The 19,305-nt window shown below is 43.8% G+C and overlaps 1 protein-coding gene across 3 annotated transcripts in view; it reads right to left on the reverse strand.

Moving 5' to 3' along the window:
* Positions 1-19,305, reverse strand: part of LOC137637619 (protein TFG-like) — a 44,757-nt gene that overhangs the window by 23,951 nt on the left and 1,501 nt on the right. For all 3 annotated transcript variants that reach the window (XM_068369768.1, XM_068369767.1, XM_068369766.1), the window contains exons 2-5: positions 10,619-10,753; positions 10,027-10,161; positions 8,378-8,512; positions 6,687-6,792 (exon numbers count right to left, since the gene is read on the reverse strand). In XM_068369768.1, coding sequence (XP_068225869.1) covers positions 6,687-6,792; positions 8,378-8,512; positions 10,027-10,161; positions 10,619-10,678 — 436 coding nt within the window. In that variant the 5' untranslated portion in view covers positions 10,679-10,753. The remainder of the gene's footprint in view (positions 1-6,686; positions 6,793-8,377; positions 8,513-10,026; positions 10,162-10,618; positions 10,754-19,305) is intronic.

Here is a 19,305-nt window from a genome sequence, read left to right on the forward strand (position 1 = left end):
CAGCGACGACTTGACGCAGCTCTTAAAAGCCAGTCGTCCAAATAGAGGGAGGCTCTGATGTTTGCTAAATGCAGGAATTTGGCAACATTCCTCATCAGTTTGGTAAAAACTAGAGGTGCCGTGCTTAGGCCAAAGCACAGGGCTTGGAACTGGTATACAACCTCCCCGAAAACGAACCTTAGAAAAGGTTGGGAATCTGGGTGGATGGGGACGTGAAAGTAAGCGTCCTTTAGGTCTAACGAGATCATCCAGTCTTCCTTCCTGACCGATGCTAGAACCGACTTTGTCGTCTCCATGGTGAACGTCTGCTTTGTGACAAAGACATTCAGAGCACTGACGTCTAGCACCGGTCTCCACCCTCCTGTCTTCTTCGGCACTAAGAAGAGGCGGTTGTAGAAGCCTGGGGATTGATGGTCCCGGACTATGACTACCGCTCCCTTTTGTAGTAAGAGAGACACCTCTTGCTGTAAAGCTTGTCTCTTGTCCTCCTCTCTGTACCTGGGAGAGAGGTCGATGGGAGTTGTTGCTAGAGGGGGGTTGCGCAAGAATGGAATCCTGTACCCCTCCCTGAGTAACTTCACAGACTGTGCGTCTGCGCCCCTGTTCTCCCAGGCCTGCCAGTAGTTCTTGAGCCTGGCTCCCACTGCTGTCTGAAGAAGGTGGCAGTCAGACTCTGCCTCTAGAGGACTTGGAACCCCCCTTCTTGCTCCCACGTTGACTTCCGGCACGAGCACCTCCTCTGCTGGAGGCTCTGCCACGAAAGGGCGGAATGAACCTTGACGCTGGAGTGTCCATCCTGGGTCTAGGCACGGAGGGCAAAGGGGTGGCTTTGCGTGCGGATGACGCCACCAGGTCATGAGTGTCTTTCTGGATCAAGGAGGCGGCAATCTCCTTGATCAACTCTTCAGGGAAGAGACACTTCGAGAGGGGAGCAAACATAAGCTCCGACTTTTGACATGGGTTGACTCCAGCTGACAAGAAGGAGCAAAGGTGATCCCGCTTCTTGAGAACCCCGGACACGAAAGAAGCCGCAAGCTCACTAGAACCATCCCGTATGGCTTTGTCCATGCAGGACATAATGAGCATGGAAGTTTCCTTATCAGAAGGGGAGGTCTTCCTGCTCAACGCTCCCAAACACCAGTCCAAGAAGTTAAAGACTTCGAATGCACGGAAAACTCCCTTCATAAGATGGTCCATATCCGAAGGAGTCCAGCAAATCTTGGAGCGTCTCATAGCCAGCCTGCGGGGAGAGTCTACCAGACTTGAGAAGTCGCCCTGGGCAGAGGCAGGAACTCCCAAGCCGAGAACTTCTCCCGTGGCATACCAGACGCTAGATCTGGAAGCAAGCTTGGCCGGGGGAAACATGAAGGATGTCTTCCCAAGTTGCTTTTTGGACTGCAACCACTCTCCCAGTACCCTTAAAGCTCTCTTGGACGAGCGAGCGAGTACGAGCTTCGTAAAGGCAGGTGCTGCTGACTGCATGCCTAAAGCGAACTCAGAGGGAGGCGAGCGTGGTGCTGCAGACACAAACTGATCCGGATATAAATCCTTGAACAGCGCAAGCACTTTCCTAAAGTCTAAGGAGGGAGGCGTGGTCTTGGGTTCGTCGATGTCCGAGTGTTGGTCGTCAAGATGTGCAGCTTCGTCATCATCAGAGAGTCCATCGTCTGAATGTTGAGGAGGAAGAGGCAACGGAGTAGGTAAAAGCTGGACGGCTGAGCCCGGCAGCACGGGTGCATGCGTGGCTGCACTGGACCCAACGTCATGCCACTGTTGGTCAGTCTAAGAACTGGCAACAACCATAGCTGAGTGGGTGCGCAAAGGGTCTACTCCCGACTGTGGAAGGATAGCGGAGACCACCGTGGGTTGCGGAGGCTGACGCACCGCGTCAAAACACGGCAGCTTAACTCCACCCTCCTGTAGTTGTGGTAGCTCACGAACGGCAACGGAGGGTTCCGTGCGTCTGTGAACGTCAGCATGCGTCTGGCAGGGTCGACTGCGCATGGGTGGAGGAGCTCTCACAGCTGGAGTGTGGGAGCAGGCAGCCTCAGCGTCTGCTGGGCGCACAACCGTGGTAGGTTGTAGGCTAACGGGTGCAGCGTCAACCTTCTCCGCACGATACTCCTGCATAACAGCAGCTAACTGAGTCTGCATAGACTGCAGCAAAGATCACTTAGGGTCTACAACAGCGGGTGCGGCAACAGACGGAGTTACTGCCTGTTGTGACTTAGGGTCTACAACAGCGGGTGCGGCAACAGGCGGAGTTACTGCCTGTTGCGGTACCACTTTGCCTCTCTTAGGAGGTGTGCAGTCGGAGGAGGACTGCAGCGAGTCCGAACTGACCCAGTGGCTACACCTGGGCCGTTGGACTTGCTCGGAAGGGACCTTGCGTTTAAGAGGCCGTGAGACCTTGGTCCATCGTTTCTGGCGAGAAACTTCTTCCGCAGACGAGGAATGAACGGGCTCACTCGTCTTCTTGTGGGTGGGACGATCTAGGAAAGATACGTCCGAAATCACGGAGGGAACGTCTGTCCGCTGATTAAAGCCTGTCGAACCCTTTGGTCGTACGACATTGCTTCTCCCCTGGGCTTGGGAGCTTGCAAGAGGTCACGGACTGGGAGGACGACAGGCACGAACAGACGCACCCTCATGCGTAACACTGACACTTTTCACTGCACTGACACTCACTTCACTTCCCACTGCACTTTTACCTTTCAACTCCCTGACGTCAGCCATGAGTTGATTGCGGTCATTCGCCAATGACTCGACTCTCTCACCTAGAGCCTGGATGGCACGCATCATATCTGCCATTGAAGGTTGATGAGAGCTAGCAGGGGGGTCGGGTGCAACCACTACAGGGGAAGGAATAGGTTGTGGGGCATGGGGAGAGGAAAAATCAATTGAGCGAGACGAACTCCTCCTGATCCTATCCTTCTCTAGCCTACGTGCATATTTCAGGAATTCTTGAAAATCGAATTCCGAAAGCCCAACGCATTCCTCACATCGATCTTCCAATTGACAGGCTTTACCCCTACAATTGGAACAAATGGTGTGCGGATCGATAGAGGCCTTCGGAAGACGCCTTGAACAGTCCCTAGCGCTACACTTCCTGTACTTGGGGACTTGAGAAGGGTCAGACATCTTGAATTAGTCAAAGGGGGGAATTCAAAATCTATCCAAGTCGTCAACAAATAATCCAAAATCTAACAAAAGAATGCAAGGAAGTATTGAAGATAACTTCTGCACAGCGATAGCTAATAACCAGAAATGAATACTTCACCAAATAATGTGAAAATCAATCCAGAAAACAAGAGCGTATTTAGTAGGTCTTGCCGGTGGCACGACAGAGAGAAAATTGGTTCTGTGTTGACATCGAGTACTTGAGTACCTGCTCGACAGATGGCGCTGTTGATGTACACCCCCACCTGTATAGCGATCGCTGGCGTATTCCGTCCGTAGGTTTTTTCTGTCGGGCAGCAGAGCTGACAGCTATATGATCACCGGGTAAGTTTAATATTGAAAAAAAAATTTTATAGCATTTTTTTGCAAGGACGTACTGTACCGGTACGTCCATGGAGTAAAGGGATGGGTTTTGTGAAAAGTACCAGTACGTCCTTTGGGGGTAAAAGGGTTAAGCATATCTTACGCACAAGGGGACATGGTTTCTATATTCACGTAGAGAATGTATCTTGCTTCAAACACTATCAATGCTATAAACTGTCCTTCATAATGTTACCTTTTACTATTATTACTTGCTTAGCTACGAACCTAGTTGGAAAAGAAGGATGCTATAAGCCCAAGGGCTCCAACAGGAAAAAAAGCACAGAGAGCGAAGGAAAAATGGAAAATGATAGAACAGCTTGCTCGAATGTACCCTAAAGCAAGAGAACTCTAACCCAAGATTTACTATTATTACTTGCTTGACTACGAACCTAGTTGGAAAAGAAGGATGCTATAAGCCCAAGGGCTCCAACAGGAAAAAAAAGCACAGAGAGCGAAGGAAAAACGGAAAATGATAGAACAGCTTGCTCGAATGTACATGTACCCTAAAGCAAGAGAACTCTAACCCAAGATTTACTATTATTACTTGCTTGACTACGAACCTAGTTGGAAAAGAAGGATGCTATAAGCCCAAGGGCTCCAACAGGAAAAAAAAGCAGAGAGAGCGAAGGAAAAACGGAAAATGATAGAACAGCTTGCTCGAATGTATCCTAAAGCAAGAGAACTCTAACCCAAGATAGTGGAAGACCATGATTTAGTGGCTACTTTCCTCCTGGTAAGGGTTGAAGGGACTCTTCACCTATGGTAAGCAGCTCTTCTAGGAGAAGGACACTCCAAAAGTCAAACATTGTTCTCTAGTCTTGGGTAGTGCAGTGTCATTGCCTCTGTACCATGGTCTTACACTGTCTTGGGTTCGAGTTCCCTTGCTTGAGGGTACACTCAGGCACACTATTCTATCTTATTTCCCTTCCTCCTGTTTTTTTTCCTAAGTGTTTACAGTTTATATATGAAAGACCTATTTTTACGTTACTATGGTTCTTGAAATATTTTATTTTCATTGTTCATTACTTCTCTTCTAGTTTATTTCTTTGTTTACTTTCCTCACCAGGCTATTTTTCCCTGTTGGAGCCCTTGGGCTTAAAGCATCTTCCTATTCAAACTAGGGTAGTAGCTTAGCTAGTAATAATAATAATAATAATAATAATAGAAGCTATGGCACTACCCAAAACTAGAGAACAATGGTTTGATTTTGGAGTGTTCTCCTAAATGAGCTACTTACTATAGCTAATTTCCTCCGTTCTTTTCCTACCAAGCGGTTAATATTCAACTTTCCATTCTCTAATATTGATAAGAATATGTACGCTGATCTAGTCAGGGTAGACTGGACCTATTAACCCTTTTACCCCCAGGCTCTTTGGAAATTTCCAACCCTTAACCCCCAAGGGGTTATTTTTTCCCAGCACATTTTGCAGTATATTTTTTTTAAATTGCTCCAACAGCCTTAATTTTTGTCATAGAGAGGTCAGGTTGGTCTCATTCTCTTGGAAAATGCCTGAATTTTCTCAAAAAATTATCAAAAATATGAACTAAAAAACTTTTATAGCATTTTTTTGCAAGGACGTACCGGTACGTCCATGGGGATAAAGGGATGAGTTTTGTGAAACGTACCAGTACGTCCTTTGGGGGTAAAAGGGTTAAACCAATACCGAAAATGACCTGACGTTCGCCTACCCTAAGAATTTTGTTTTTTATTTTATTAAACCTCAAAGAAAAACTGAAAAATCTACTGAATGGGTTAATTAAACTTTCATGATCCCTATAAAACTTATGTCACGGGTTGACCTTGAAAAATTGAAATCAATATTTGTTAAAAAATGGACGTTTAAATAAAAATGTTATTTTGCCTTTTCTGATGAGGTCATTACTATTACTATTATTACTAGCCAAGCTAGAACCCTAGTTGGAAAAACAAGATGCTATATGCTCAAGGGCTCCAACAGGGAAAAATAGCCCAGTGAGAAAAGGAAATACAGAAATAAATAAATGAGAAATTAATAATAAATCATTCTAAGAACAGTAACAACGTCAAAACAGATATGTCATAAATAAACTATAAAAAGACTTATGTCAGCCTGTTCAACATAAAAAAACATTTGGAGTTAAATTATCAAAAATTTCAAAATTATTTTGTATTTTTCTAACCATAACATCTTGAGATTTCTAATAAGAGTATGAATTCATTGAAGGAGAAACTGGCCAATAAGGTTTTAACAAGGTAACCACGGCTAGCTGCCGAGTGGTTACCCACCCAACAGGTAGGGCTACTTTCCCTTCGAACTATCGCTTAGGTCTTGCGGGGTGGTTGAGACAGGCAGAATAACCTAAAAGTCTCGAGTTTGTATGGTTAGGAAAATACAAATTGATGAAAAATATGCGTTTTCAAATATATACTGTAATATAAGCCTTAACGGCCATTCTATTTGGAGGTCTTGGGATTGTATTACATGTAGGAACATATACAGAATATTTTTACGCACCGAGTTTCCGACAACCCATCAATATGGTTCTTTCCTGAATTCATAATACTTAACTTGAAAGCCATTACTATATAAATCTAGATATTAATCTCTGGCACCGTCGTTCAATTAGTTCATTATGCATGTTGCAAAAGATTTTTCATAACTCTGACCATCCTTTACATTCAGATCTCCCTGGACAATTCTATCCTGTTCGTAATACTAGGCAGGCAGTTAATTCTAATGCCAGGCCTTTTCCATCATAAGACTCAATACTACGCAGTACTCTAGAAGTTTTATTCCAGCTGTTACCAAGTTGTGGAATGATCTTCCTAATCGGGTTGTTGAATCAGTAGAACTTCAAAAGTTCGAAGTTGGAGCAAATGCTTTTTTGTTGACCAGGCGGACATGAGTCTTTATATAGTTTATATATGACATATTTGTTTTTGACGTTGTTAATAGTTTATATAAGACATATCTCTTTTGACATTACTTTTTTTAGAATGATTTATTGTTAATTTGTTCTCTTCAGTTATTTATTTCCTTTCCTCACTGGGCTATTTTTCCCTATTGGAGCCCCTGGGCTTATAGCATTTTGCTTTTCCAATTAGGGTTGTAGCTCGGATAGTAATAATAATAATAATAATAATAATAATAACACCTCCTTACCAGCATCTGCGACCGGAACCGAAGTGGGGAGGGGAACTTCCAGGTCGTCGATTAAAGTCGTCAGACGATTTCGAATCTCTTGGAGTTCTTTTTTGATGGCGTACGTCTGTGGGGGACAGAAATAGAAAATACCAAACTCAGTAGAGCGCAGACCTCTGCCGCGGCAGTTTATTTCTTGTCAACCTTGACCTTAACTTGTAATAATTTGCGTGGATTTTCATACACTCAAATATGAAACAATTTTGAAGTATCTGTGACATTTATGTCCACACTTGTGGCTAATTAAAAGAAATGGACATTTTGCTTGACCTTGACCTTTGACCTTCCACAATTTAGCAATTTCCAGCTTTTTTCATAAGTTAATCCCAGCAAATTTCATTATTCTACGTTTAAAATTGTGGCCAGGAAGCTGTTCACAAATAAACAAACACACACAAACATTGGGCAAAAACATAACCTTCCGACATCGCTTGCAGAGGTAAAAATTTCAAAACTCTGCATAAATGTTTGGCGAATGTAAAATTGTATTAACCCTTTTACCCCCCCCCCCCCCCCAGGCTATTTGGAACTTTCCAACCCTTAACCCCCAGGGGTTATTTTTTTCCAAGCACATTTTGCAGTATATTTTTTTAAAATTGCTCTAACAGCCTTAATTTTTGTCATAGAGAGGTCAGGTTGGTCTCATTCTTTTGGAAAATGCCTGAAGTTTCTCATAAAGTTATCAAAAATTTGCAAAAAAAAATGTAAATAGCAGTTTTTTTGCAAGGACGTACCGGTACGTCCATGGGGGTAAAGGGATGAGCTTTGTGAAACATACCAGTACGTCCTTTGGGGATAAAAGGGTTAACAAGGTGAAAAATTGGCTTAAATACAAGAGAGATCAGATAATGAACCAAGACAAAATAATAAACACCAATGCTTATCAGCTTAATGTCAACTCTATACTCAATTTTTTTTAATGAAGCACCTTTGTACCGACTCTCAGCGGTGCCCTTTTAGCTCAGAAAAAGTTCCCTGCTATCTGATTGGTTAGAATTATCTTGTCCAACCAATCAGCGATCAGGAAACTCTTCCGAGATAAAAGGGCACCGCTGCGAGTTGGTGCAAATCTGCCTCACTAAAAAGAATTGACTATAGTGAAAAGCATAGGTTGATTAACTTGTTCAGGTTTACTTTCTGTATTTATTAGATTACTACACGAATATGTTGAGTGTATTGCTTTCATATCTAAAATGAAAGTCAATTAAGGTGCGCATTATATGTGGTCGTGTATGTACTACAGTAATGTTCATAGCATTATCACTTAATACCGACTTTTAATCAACAAAACTAAATAGACTGACATAAAAATAAATAAAAACCAGATAAAATTAGTCTTATCAGATGTAATAAGCAAATAAGTTGCACCCTATACAACCTCATTAATTACTTGATACTGATTTTATAATAACAAACTCTGACCCCGGGTCGCCTCGTGGCACTCATTCCTCCGCCAGAGGTTCCCCCGCATAGAAAACGGAGATAGGGTAAACTACACAAAATTCTGGTCGGTTGGGAGGAGATCCCAAATACTCCTAAGAAAGTAGTTCGAGGTAAGTACTCCGTGTTGAACAAACTGATTTTATAATAACAAAACTTGATAAAATCTGTCATAAAAAAAAAAAACTATTACAAAAACTGGACAAACTTACAGTCAAATCAGGTGGCCGTGTTTTTGATTTCGAGTTGCCCGAGAGCAGTATCGTTAGTCGGAGAATACGGCTGCACTGGATGGCAAACGACAAATCCGAAGTGTCGAAGATGGTCACTAAATCTCCGTCTTCGTCCTGAAAAAAAAATTTGTTGGAAAAATGACCGAATTAATTAACCCTTTTACCCCCAGGCTCTTTGGAAATTTCCAACCCTTAACCCCCAAGGGGTTATTGTTTCACCAGCACATTTTGCAGTAAATTTTTTTTAAATTGCTCTAAAGGCCTTAATTTTTGTCATAGAGAGGTCAGGTTGGTCTCATTCTCTTTGAAAATGCCTGAATTTTTTCAAAAAAATTATAAAAAATATGAAAAAAAAAAATTTATAGCATTTTTTTGCAAGGACGTACCGGTACGTCCATGGGGGTAAAGGGATGAGTTTTGTGAAACGTACCAGTACGTCCTTTGGGGGGTAAAAGGGTTAATACTTTACAAGACCAACTTACAAAGATTTTCCCTGGGGCCAAGTAAATTATTTCTCATACAGTAAGACATTGGTATAAGGTAATATTGCAGAAACTTAAATGACTAGGTGAGGAAAGATTAATGGGAACGGATGAAATAAAAAAGGTAAACCGAACGGATGAAACATAAAAGGCAAACAGAACGGATGAAATAGAAAAGGTTAAGTGAATGGATGAAATATAAAAGGCAAACAGAACGGATGAAATAGAAAAGGTTAAATGAATCGATGAAATATAAAAGGCAAACAGAACGGATGAAATAGAAAAGGCTAAGAGAACAGATGAAACATAAAAGGCAAACAGAACGGCTGAAATAGAAAAGGTAAAAAGAACGGATGAAATAGAAAAGGCAAACAGAACGGATAAAATAAAAAAGGCAAACAGAACGGATGAAATAGAAAAGGTAAAAAGAACGGATGAAACATAAAAGGCAAACAGAACGGATGAAATAAAAAAGGCAACAAAAACGGATGAAATAGAAAAGGCAATACGAACGGATTAAATAGAAAAGGCAAACAGAACAGATGAAATAGAAAAGGAAAAGAGAATGGATGAAATAAGACACACATGCCGAACGGATGATGTAAATAGCATTTATTACCTCAGGTGAGCACTTTACTTTTCTCAACTTTCAGTACCAAAGAGTATATGGATGAGATCATATTTCTAATGATAAATTTAAAATAACTTTGTTAGTTCAAAACAGGGTTATGTTCATGATCTTCCTAATGGTAGGTTAACCCTTTTACCCCCAGGCTATTTGGAAATTTCCAACCCTTAACCCCCAGGCATTTTTTTTTCAAGCACATCTTGCAGAATATATTTTCTAAATTGCTCTAACAGCCTTAATTTTCGTCATAGAGAGGTCAGGTTGGTCTCATTCTTTAGGAAAATGCCTGAAGTTTCTCATAAAGTTATCAAAAATATGTAAAAAAAAAATGTTTTTTGCAAGGACGTACCAGTACGTCCATGGGGGTAAAGGGATGAGTTTTGTGAAACGTACCAGTATGTCCTTTGGGGGTAAAAGGGTTAAAAATTACTTTGTGAATTGAACACACGGTTATTCATGCAACTTGTCTTCGTTTGCATCACTGTGGACCCAGAGCAAAATGAGACACAATCCCATACCTTATACTTGAGAGTAATTTCGTCCTCCGGATCCAATGAACATCGGAAGACCCGCTGCATCATGAGGATCAGCTCGTCATAAGTCATGTCCTCGTTATGAATTGGGATTCGTCTGATGTCATCACCTAGTTGAGCCTGTTAAACAGAATTAAATTTAAACAAGTTAACACACTTGCTACGTTCAACCAATGTGGTATATATAACTAATGAAGAACAATGGCATAAGACTTATTGCTTGTTATATAATTTTAAGATTGCGTAATTTGCTGTCAAAAAAAAGTCATAAAGAAAGCTTCTTTTAACTTGAACAGGGTCATTTTAACCTTGAAAAATCTTTATTATACATCAGTGATTATATAAATGAAACGGTGATCTCCGGTAACAGAAGTCAGAATGGTTATACTACTTAGTAAGTGGGCAGGGCCTACACTCCAGCTAATACTAACATGTTTAAACAGCCATACCTATAAAAGGTCACAAGTTTATATGACATAATAGAAACAATTTCATACAAAATCAAAATTTGCTTTTAAGATACACAAGCAAACCTTTGAAACTTACAACCATTCTTCGAACTGCTCTCAAAACTCACCTTGATAATCAATTTGCCGGACAGGTCCAAGCCGCTATCGCTACTGCCAGCCCCACTCATGTTGCCGGCTTAGGAGTCGATTCCCTTCTATTTCAAGAGGAGCCCGAGCAGCCGCAGTTCCAAACTTCATGTATTCTGCAAAGGGGGGAAAATTGATGTTATGATTCAATACCAACAATAAAAATCTGCAATCCTTCCAAAACCCAATTGCAGCATCCCAATTAAAGTGCAACTTCTCTAAGTTTCCTGATACTGTACAATTACAAGCAAATTCCCAAACAAACAGCATACCCAGGTACTCATCCTTAGCTTGGAAATTATCTAGGACAGTAAAAGGATTGTGAATTAGCCTCGAGTTGTCTTTAAAAGATTTCTAAGAAGCCTTTCGGGTGGCCCAAGCTTATCACTCGGGTGGACACACATGATCACCTGAAGAATAAGATGCTATGGAATAACTCAAGGCTTGGACGCATAATACGTCCTTCAAGTTATCAAGAGCAAGACATCTTCATCTTTCATCTCTGGAGGACGAATATAGAGCTATAATTCCAACTTAATGGACTCTTGCTCCATTACAACGACAACTTGTAAAGATCTGACGGGAGCCAAGATCGTTCCATCTCTGTTACACGTCCAGAAATGGAGCTTGGAAGGAAGACACAATCTGAGTAGGGGATGGAGAGATAAAAACATTCAGGGAACCTGTGACATCTTCCCTCTTCTTTCTTCTAACCCTCTTTGATGGAATGACCCTCCAGTGGGGTTAAGAAAGCACAGAATTTTCTGCCATCAGGATATCCCATTAAGACGGCACCCAGTCAGTCAAAAGAATCCGACTCTGTATCCAAGAGATAAGTCAAAGGCTCCTAAATTATTCGCACAGCGGTAGGAGGCCACGAACCTAAGGGTAATCTAAAACCTCCCGGTAGAAGAGACTCTTTAGCTACGGTAAGCAGCTCTTCTAGGAGAAGGACACTCCAAAATCAAACCATTGTTCTCTAGTCTTGGCTAGTGCCATAGCCTCTGTACCATGGTCTTACACTGCCTTGAGTTAGAGTTCTCTTGCTTGAGGGTACACTCGGGCACACTTTTCTATCTAGTTCCTCTTCCTCTTGTCCTGTTAAAGTCTTTATAGTTTAAATAGGAAATATTTATTTTAATATTGTTACTATTCCTAAAATATTTTATTTTTCCTTATTTCCTTACTTCTTTTCCTCACTGGGTTATTTTCCCTGTTGGGGCCCCTGGGCTTATAGCATCCTGCTTTTCCAACTAGGGTTGTAGCTTAGCATTTAATAATAATAATAATAATAATATGTTATTTTTATTAATAAAATAAATTTTTGAATATACTTACCCGATAATCATGTAGCTGTCAACTCCGTTGCCCGACAGAATTCTATGGAGGGATACGCCAGCTATCACAATACTAGAAGGGGGTGTATTTACCAGCGCCACCTGTGGCCAGGTACTCAAGTACTTCTTGTTGACACCTCCTCAATTATTCCTCGGTCCACTGGTTCTCTATGGGGAGGAAGGGAGGGTCGATTAAATCATGATTATCGGGTAAGTATATTCAAAAATTTATTTTATTAATAAAAATAACATTTTTCAATATTAAACTTACCCGATAATCATGTAGCTGATTCACACCCAGGGGGGTGGGTGAAAACCAGTGTACAAGATTAAAGGATAGCTAAGTATCCCATATTTCATATAATCAGTTATCCACAATAACAATGAAATAATAAGTACCTGGTAAGGAAGTCGACTTGAACCGTTACTCTGCCTTTAATAAGATCGTCTTCCTTACTGAGCGCAGCGTTCCTCTTGGGAGGCTGAATCAACTCAAAGGTGCCAAAGTATACAGGGCTGCAACCCATACTAAAGGACCTCATCACAACCTTTAACCTTGGCGCTTCTCAAGAAAGAATTGACCACCCGCCAAATCAACAAGGATGTGGAAGGCTTCTTAGCCGACCGTACAACCCATAAAAAGTATTCAAGAGAAAGGTTAAAAAGTTATGGGATTATGGGAATGTAGTGGCTGAGCCCTCGCCTACTACTGCATTCGTTGCTACGAATAGACCCAGGGTGTAGCAGTACTCGTAAAGAGACTGGACATCTTTGAGATAGAATGATGCGAACACTGACTTGTTTCTCCAATAGGTTGCATCCATAACACTCTGCAGAGAACGGTTCTGTTTGAAGGCCACTGAAGTAGCCACAGCTCTCACTTCATGTGTCCTTACCTTCAGCAAAGCAAGGTCTTCTTCCTTCAGATGAGAATTTGCTTCTCTAATCAGAAGCCTGATGTAGTAAGAAACTGAGTTCTTAGACATTGGTAGAGAAGGCTTCTTGATAGCACACCATAAGGCTTCTGATTGTCCTCGTAATGGTTTTGACCTTTAGATAGTACTTAAGAGCTCTAACTGGGCAAAGTACTCTCTCCAGTTCGTTCCCCACCATGTTGGACAGGCTTGGGATCTCGAACGACTTAGGCCAAGGACGGGAAGGAAGCTCGTTTTTAGCCAAAAAACCGAGCTGTAAGGAACATGTAGCCGTTTCAGATGTGAAACCTATGTTCCTGCTGAAGGCGTGGATCTCACTTACTCTTTTACCTGTTGCTAAGCACACGAGGAAAAGAGTTTTTTAATGTGAGGTCCTTAAAAGAGGCTGATTGGAGCGGTTCAAATCCTGATGACATTAGGAACCTTAGGACCACGTCTAGATTCCAGCCTGGAGTGGACAACCGACGTTCCTTTGAGGTCTCAAAAGACCTAAGGAGGTCCTGTAGATCTTTGTTGGAGGAAAGATCCAAGCCTCTGTGGCAGAAAACCGCTGCCAACAAACTTCTGTAACCCTTGATCGTAGGAGCTGATAGGGAGCTTACGTTCCTTAGATGTAACAGGAAGTCAGCAATCTGGGTTACATTGGTACTGGCTGAGGAAAACTGCATTGGCCTTGCACCAGCTTCGGAAGACTTCCCATAAAGACTGATAGACTCTGAGAGTGGATGTCGTCCTTGCTCTGGCAATCGCTCTGGCTGCCTCCTTCGAAAAGCCTCTAGCTCTTGAGAGTCTTTCGATAGTCTGAAGGCAGTCAGACGAAGAGCGTGGAGGTTGGGAGTACCTTCTTTACGTGAGGTTGACGCAGAAGGTCCACTCTAGGAGGAAGAGTCCTGGGAACGTCGACCAGCCATTGCAGTACCTCAGTGAAACATTCTCTCGCGGGCCAGAGGGGAGCAACCAACGTCAGCCGTGTCCCTTTGTGAGAGGCGAACTTCTGAAGTACCCTGTTGACAATCTTGAACGGCGGGAATGCATACAGGTTGAGATGGGACCAATCCAGCAGAAAGGCATCCACGCGAACTGCTGCTGGGTCTGGAATCGGAGAACAATACAAGAGGAGCCTCTTGGTCATCGAGGTAGCGAATAGATCTATGGTTGGCTGATCCCACAGGGCCCAAAGTCTGCTGCAAACATTCTTGTGAAGGGTCCACTCTGTGGGGAAGACCTGACCCTTCCGGCTGAGGCGATCTGCCATGACATTCATATCGCCCTGAATGAGCCTCGTTACCAGCGTGAGCTTTCGATCTTTTGGCCAAATGAGGAGGTCCCTTGCGATCTCGAACAACTTCCTCGAATGAGTCCCTCCCTGCTTGGAGATGTAAGCCAAGGCTGTGGTGTAGTCGGAGTTCACCTCCACCACCTTGTTAAGCTGGAGGGACTTGAAGTTTATCAAGGCCAAATGAACTGCCAACAACTCCTTGCAATAGATGTGAAGTGTCCTTTGCTCCTGATTCCATGTTCCCGAGCATTCCTGTCCGTCCAGTGTCGCACCCCAGCCCGTGTCCGATGCGTCCGAGAAGAGACGGTGGTCGGAGGACTGAACAGCCAATGGTAGACCTTCCTTGAGAAGGATGCTGTTCTTCCACCACGTTAGAGTAGACCTCATCTCTTCGGAAACAGGAACTGAGCCCGTCTCTAGCGTCATGTCCTTTATCCAGTGAGCAGCTAGATGATACTGAAGGGGGCGGAGGTGGAGTCTCCCTAACTCGATGAACAGGGCCAGCGATGAAAGTGTCCCTGTGAGACTCATCCACTGCCTGACTAAGCATCGGTTCCTTCTCATCATGCTCTGGATGCATTCTAGGGCTTGGAAGATCCTTGGGGCCGACGGACAAGTCCGAAAAGCTCGACTCTGAAGATCCATACCCAAGGAGACAATGGTCTGGGATGGAACGAGCTGAGACTCCTCAAAATTGACCAGGAGGCCCAGTTCCTTGGTCAGATCCATAGTCCATTTGAAAATCTCCAGACAGCGACGACTTGAGGGAGCTCTTAAAAGCCAGTCGTCTGACGGAGCCGGACACAAGATCATGATACTGCTGCACAGTCTGTAAACTGTCAATCATGGGCAAGCGAGGAAGTACAGTGACAACCCGAATCTGTCTAGACTGTCTGGGTCGTACAGACAACTCCTTAACGGGTTGCTGAGGTTGCCCACTGCGTCACAACAAGTCCCTTCTGTTGGTTGTTGAACGTCTTCCCCGTGACACATTGACTCCGTAAACAAAAAATCCTCTAACAAGGACTAAGCTTGGACTGCATGTCATGCAACACAGCTCAAGGTCTATGGGAGCAGGTGTGGTAACAGACGGGATTAGCGGCTGAAGTGTAACCATTACCTTCCCTGTAAGCATATTATGCTTAAATAAAAGTCCATAAGAGGTTATGCAGCTAAAGGCTCCCTCCAAATGACAGAGTCCTCAAGGGAATATCAGAAGGAGGGAGAAAAGAACTTTCTCATCTACAGGGACCTTATCCTAGAAAAGCTAAGTTCTCTGAGTGAGGGTTCACTGGTGCAAAGCAGCAGACTAGAAGGCAACGTTATGAAACTGCTTGACAGTCTAGTGAGTTGGCAACAACCCAAGATGTGTTGAGAAGCATGCGGTAAGGTATGCAGAGCATGATGTATGCAGAGTATGCTGTATGCAGAGCATGCTGAATGCAGAGCATGCTGTATGCAGAGCATGTTGTATGCAGAGCATGCTGAATGCAGAGCATGCTGAATGCTGAGCATGTAGGAAGTAGAGCCTGCTGTAAGCAGAGCCTGCTGAAAGGAAAGCAGAGCGTGTGCATGGCGTTTAACATTTCTCAGAAATTCCATGACCAGTGCTAGAGTGCTTAATGCATGCTTGCATGGGGTTTAAACCATGGTATGCTGAACAGCAGAGTCAGAACGAGCTGGAACAACAACAGAGGTTTCCTCAACTTGAGGGAAAACCTGAGGTTCAGACTGCATAGGCTGAACAACAGACGGAGCAGAAGGCAGGTGCAAGGGTGAAGGAGGTTGACTCCTAGCAAGAGTTGCACCCAAGGATTGTACCAGCTGAGCGGAGGACGGAGGCGGAGTAGTCCGTTCCTGTTCCTGAGAGATGAGTGGAGCATGAGAAGGTTGAGGCTGCGCAGAACAAGGTAAAGTTCTAGCAAGCTGAGGCTCCTGAGGCGCAAGTGCATGGTGTAGATGAGCTTGCCTAGATGAGGGTTGAACTCGGTGCAGCGCTGGTTGAGCAGACAGACTCACGGAGGGGAGAGGTTGTTGTACCCCAACCGAGAGTTGCACCACTGGAGGAGCAGCAAGGGGAGGAGGAGGAAGAGTGTAACTCTCCTGATCCCAAAGCAAGGGTTGCCTTAAAGAAGGCTGAAGCTGAACAACACTGTGAACAGCAAACTCCGAAAGTGGTTCAACATCGTACGCCTGGCAGATGGAGCTGCGACTGGGTGCAGCGAGTGCAGCACAGGCTGAACGGGTGCAGGAGGTTGGTGCACCACCGGTGCAGGCGGGTGCAGCATAGGCTGAACGGGTGCAGCATAGGCTGAACGGGTGCAGGAGGTTGGTGCACCACCGGTGCAGGCGGGTGCAGCACAGGCTGAACGGGTGCAGGAGGTTGGTGCACCACCGGTGCAGGCGGGTGCAGCACAGGCTGAACGGGTGCAGGAGGTTGGTGCACCACAGGTGCAGGAGGTGCAACACTCTCAGCACGACACTCACGCATCAAGTCCGAAAGCTGTGCTTGCATGGACTGTAGTAGAGTCCACAACATCATACGCCTGGCAGATGGTACTGTGATCAGGCGGAGCGAGTGTAGGAGGAGGGAGTGTAGGCGGAGGCGGTGGAGCAACACTCTCAGCCCGACACTCACTCATCAAGTCCGAAAACTGTGCTTGCATGGACTGTAGTAGAGTTCACAACATCGTACGCCTGGCAGATGGTGCTGCGACCAGGCGGAGCAGGTGCAGGCTGGGCGAGCACAGGTGCAGCGAGAACAGGTGGAGGGAGTGCAGGCGGTGCAACACTCTCAGCCCGACACTCACGCATCAAGACCGAAAGTTGTGACTGTATGGACTGCAGTAGAGTTAACTTGGGGTCGGCAGACACTAAGTTCTGCTGAGGTAAAGCCTTAACAGCAGAGATCTGTTGTGGCAGAACCTTACTCCTCTAAGTCGGAGTGTAATCAACTGATGACTTAGGAGAGTCAGAGCTAACCCAACGACTGCATTCGGGTTGTGAACTTAAACTTCGTACGTCTGGCATAGGTCTGGACTTAACGTTTAAGAAGTCTTGAGACCTGAGACCAGCGTTATACTCTGCCTTTATTTTCTCCCCTATCTCTTCTGCAGACGAGCAAAATAAGGGCTCAATCGTCTGCGGGTGGGAGTGACGGTCTCGGTAAGACACGCCCACAACCACCGAGAATACTTCTGTGCGCCGATCAAGGCCTGCTGAACCCTTATGCCCTTCGACATTGCTTCTCCCCTGGGCTTGGGAGCTTGCAAGAGGTCCCGGACTGGGAGGACGACTGGCGCGCACAAAAGTACCCTCACGCACTAATCACTTATCACTTTGATTTCTGTTTGCACTTATTTCACTGAACTCGAAACTTAAGTGGTTTGTACCTGAAATACGCAATTCTATCCTTTCTCAAAGTTAGTAATTGCGAAAACAGAATTACAATGTAACAGAAAAAATCTAATGAAAAATAAATCAGTGGTTGGAAAGAGACTAAACACTAGATCACTCTAGAAACGTTTAGTTTCTTCCCCTAAAGAGACTAGGGAGAAGAGCAAAAATCGATAATGACGTTACTCGTACGCCTGGCAGGCTTGAATGAAACGTTTATCCTCTTTCTCCCTCCGTCTCTATCTCTCTCTCTCTCTCTCTTGACTTAGAACCTGAGAGAAGAGCCCAATCATATATATCGTTAAAACATATTATTGTTAAAGGAAAAAACTGAAAAGTTCCTTTATTAGGATCAAAACCATTAAGTTAAGAAAGAATGAACAAAACATTAGACACGGTTACTCTTACTGCAACGTGAAACCGTGAACATTCTTTCTCTATCGTAACGATAGAGTGCAAGTTGAACGTTCTGAACGTCAACAACTGCAGAGACAAAACAAAACGTTAGTTCAGCTTTGAAAACAGTACGAGACTGTCAAAGAAAATCTTTCAAACTCTGTGGCGGAAATAGCATAATATGTTAACAGGTAAAACCGAAATGACGGGCTCAAAGTTTATTAACTTCGGTAAAAGACCGCCTACTATTAGGAAGGTCGAATATAAACAAATATAAAAATTTTAATGAGTTTATAATAAAAGGAAGTTAATCGAAGAGGCCTATAAGAGGCGGAGAGATATAAAATAAATCTATAACTTTGTTAAGCAAAATTAAGAAAGAGAGTCTATACTCTCTTAGACACCAACACTTCCGTCTAAGGGAAGGGTCGGCCATTGAAAGGTGAACGAGAGTTCATACTCTCTCGTCACCAAAATTAAATTAAATCCAAAAGCTAACTAAGCTAATATAGAAGTTTTCCAGTAAAGCGACAGCCGAAATCAAAGAGAAATACTTCACCAAAGTCGTGAAAATACTCCAAGAACATAAGCGTATCCCAGAACGTCTTGCCGGAAGCACGACAGAGGAATAATTGAGGAGGTGTCAACAAGAAGTACTTGAGTACCTGGCCACAGGTGGCGCTGGTAAATACACCCCCTTCTAGTATTGTGATAGCTGGCGTATCCCTCCATAGAATTCTGTCGGGCAACGGAGTTGACAGCTACATGATTATCGGGTAAGTTTAATATTGAAAAAATAATAATAATAATAATAATAAACAGTTAGAACCTACAGGAGCCATGAGCATCTATCTAGATTGCTAAACCCACTCAGACTCTGAAATTAAGTCTTTCTACCCAGAGCATGGAACCATAATTCCACGAACAGTATCGGAAAAACAGAAACGAAAGAAAACGGTGGATCAGGACGTCACACATCTGGAGCTATTCCTAGTACCAAGGAAGGGAAGACACTTTGTATCCCTCTTCGGTGATCAGTCACTATAAAAGCTCAAAAGTACGGAGCGGACTGGCACTTGGTACAGGAATTTCCTTCCTCTTAGCATACAAATCCCTGGACCTAGAAATAACACGGTGATGAACCTATAAGAGGTCGGTGACAGACACAGTCATAAGTGATCAAGGTCCAGATCGACCACAAAACTTGCCTGTCACTCTCACACTACGAAACAGGAGGAACGTACATGTGAGAGCATTATCAAGTGACATGAGGGAGTATCCTATGAATACCACGCACTGGGTGTTGCTGAACCCTGTCTCCAATT

Source organism: Palaemon carinicauda, unplaced genomic scaffold, assembly GCF_036898095.1.
Source record: "Palaemon carinicauda isolate YSFRI2023 unplaced genomic scaffold, ASM3689809v2 scaffold89, whole genome shotgun sequence".
Taxonomy (NCBI): domain Eukaryota; kingdom Metazoa; phylum Arthropoda; class Malacostraca; order Decapoda; family Palaemonidae; genus Palaemon; species Palaemon carinicauda.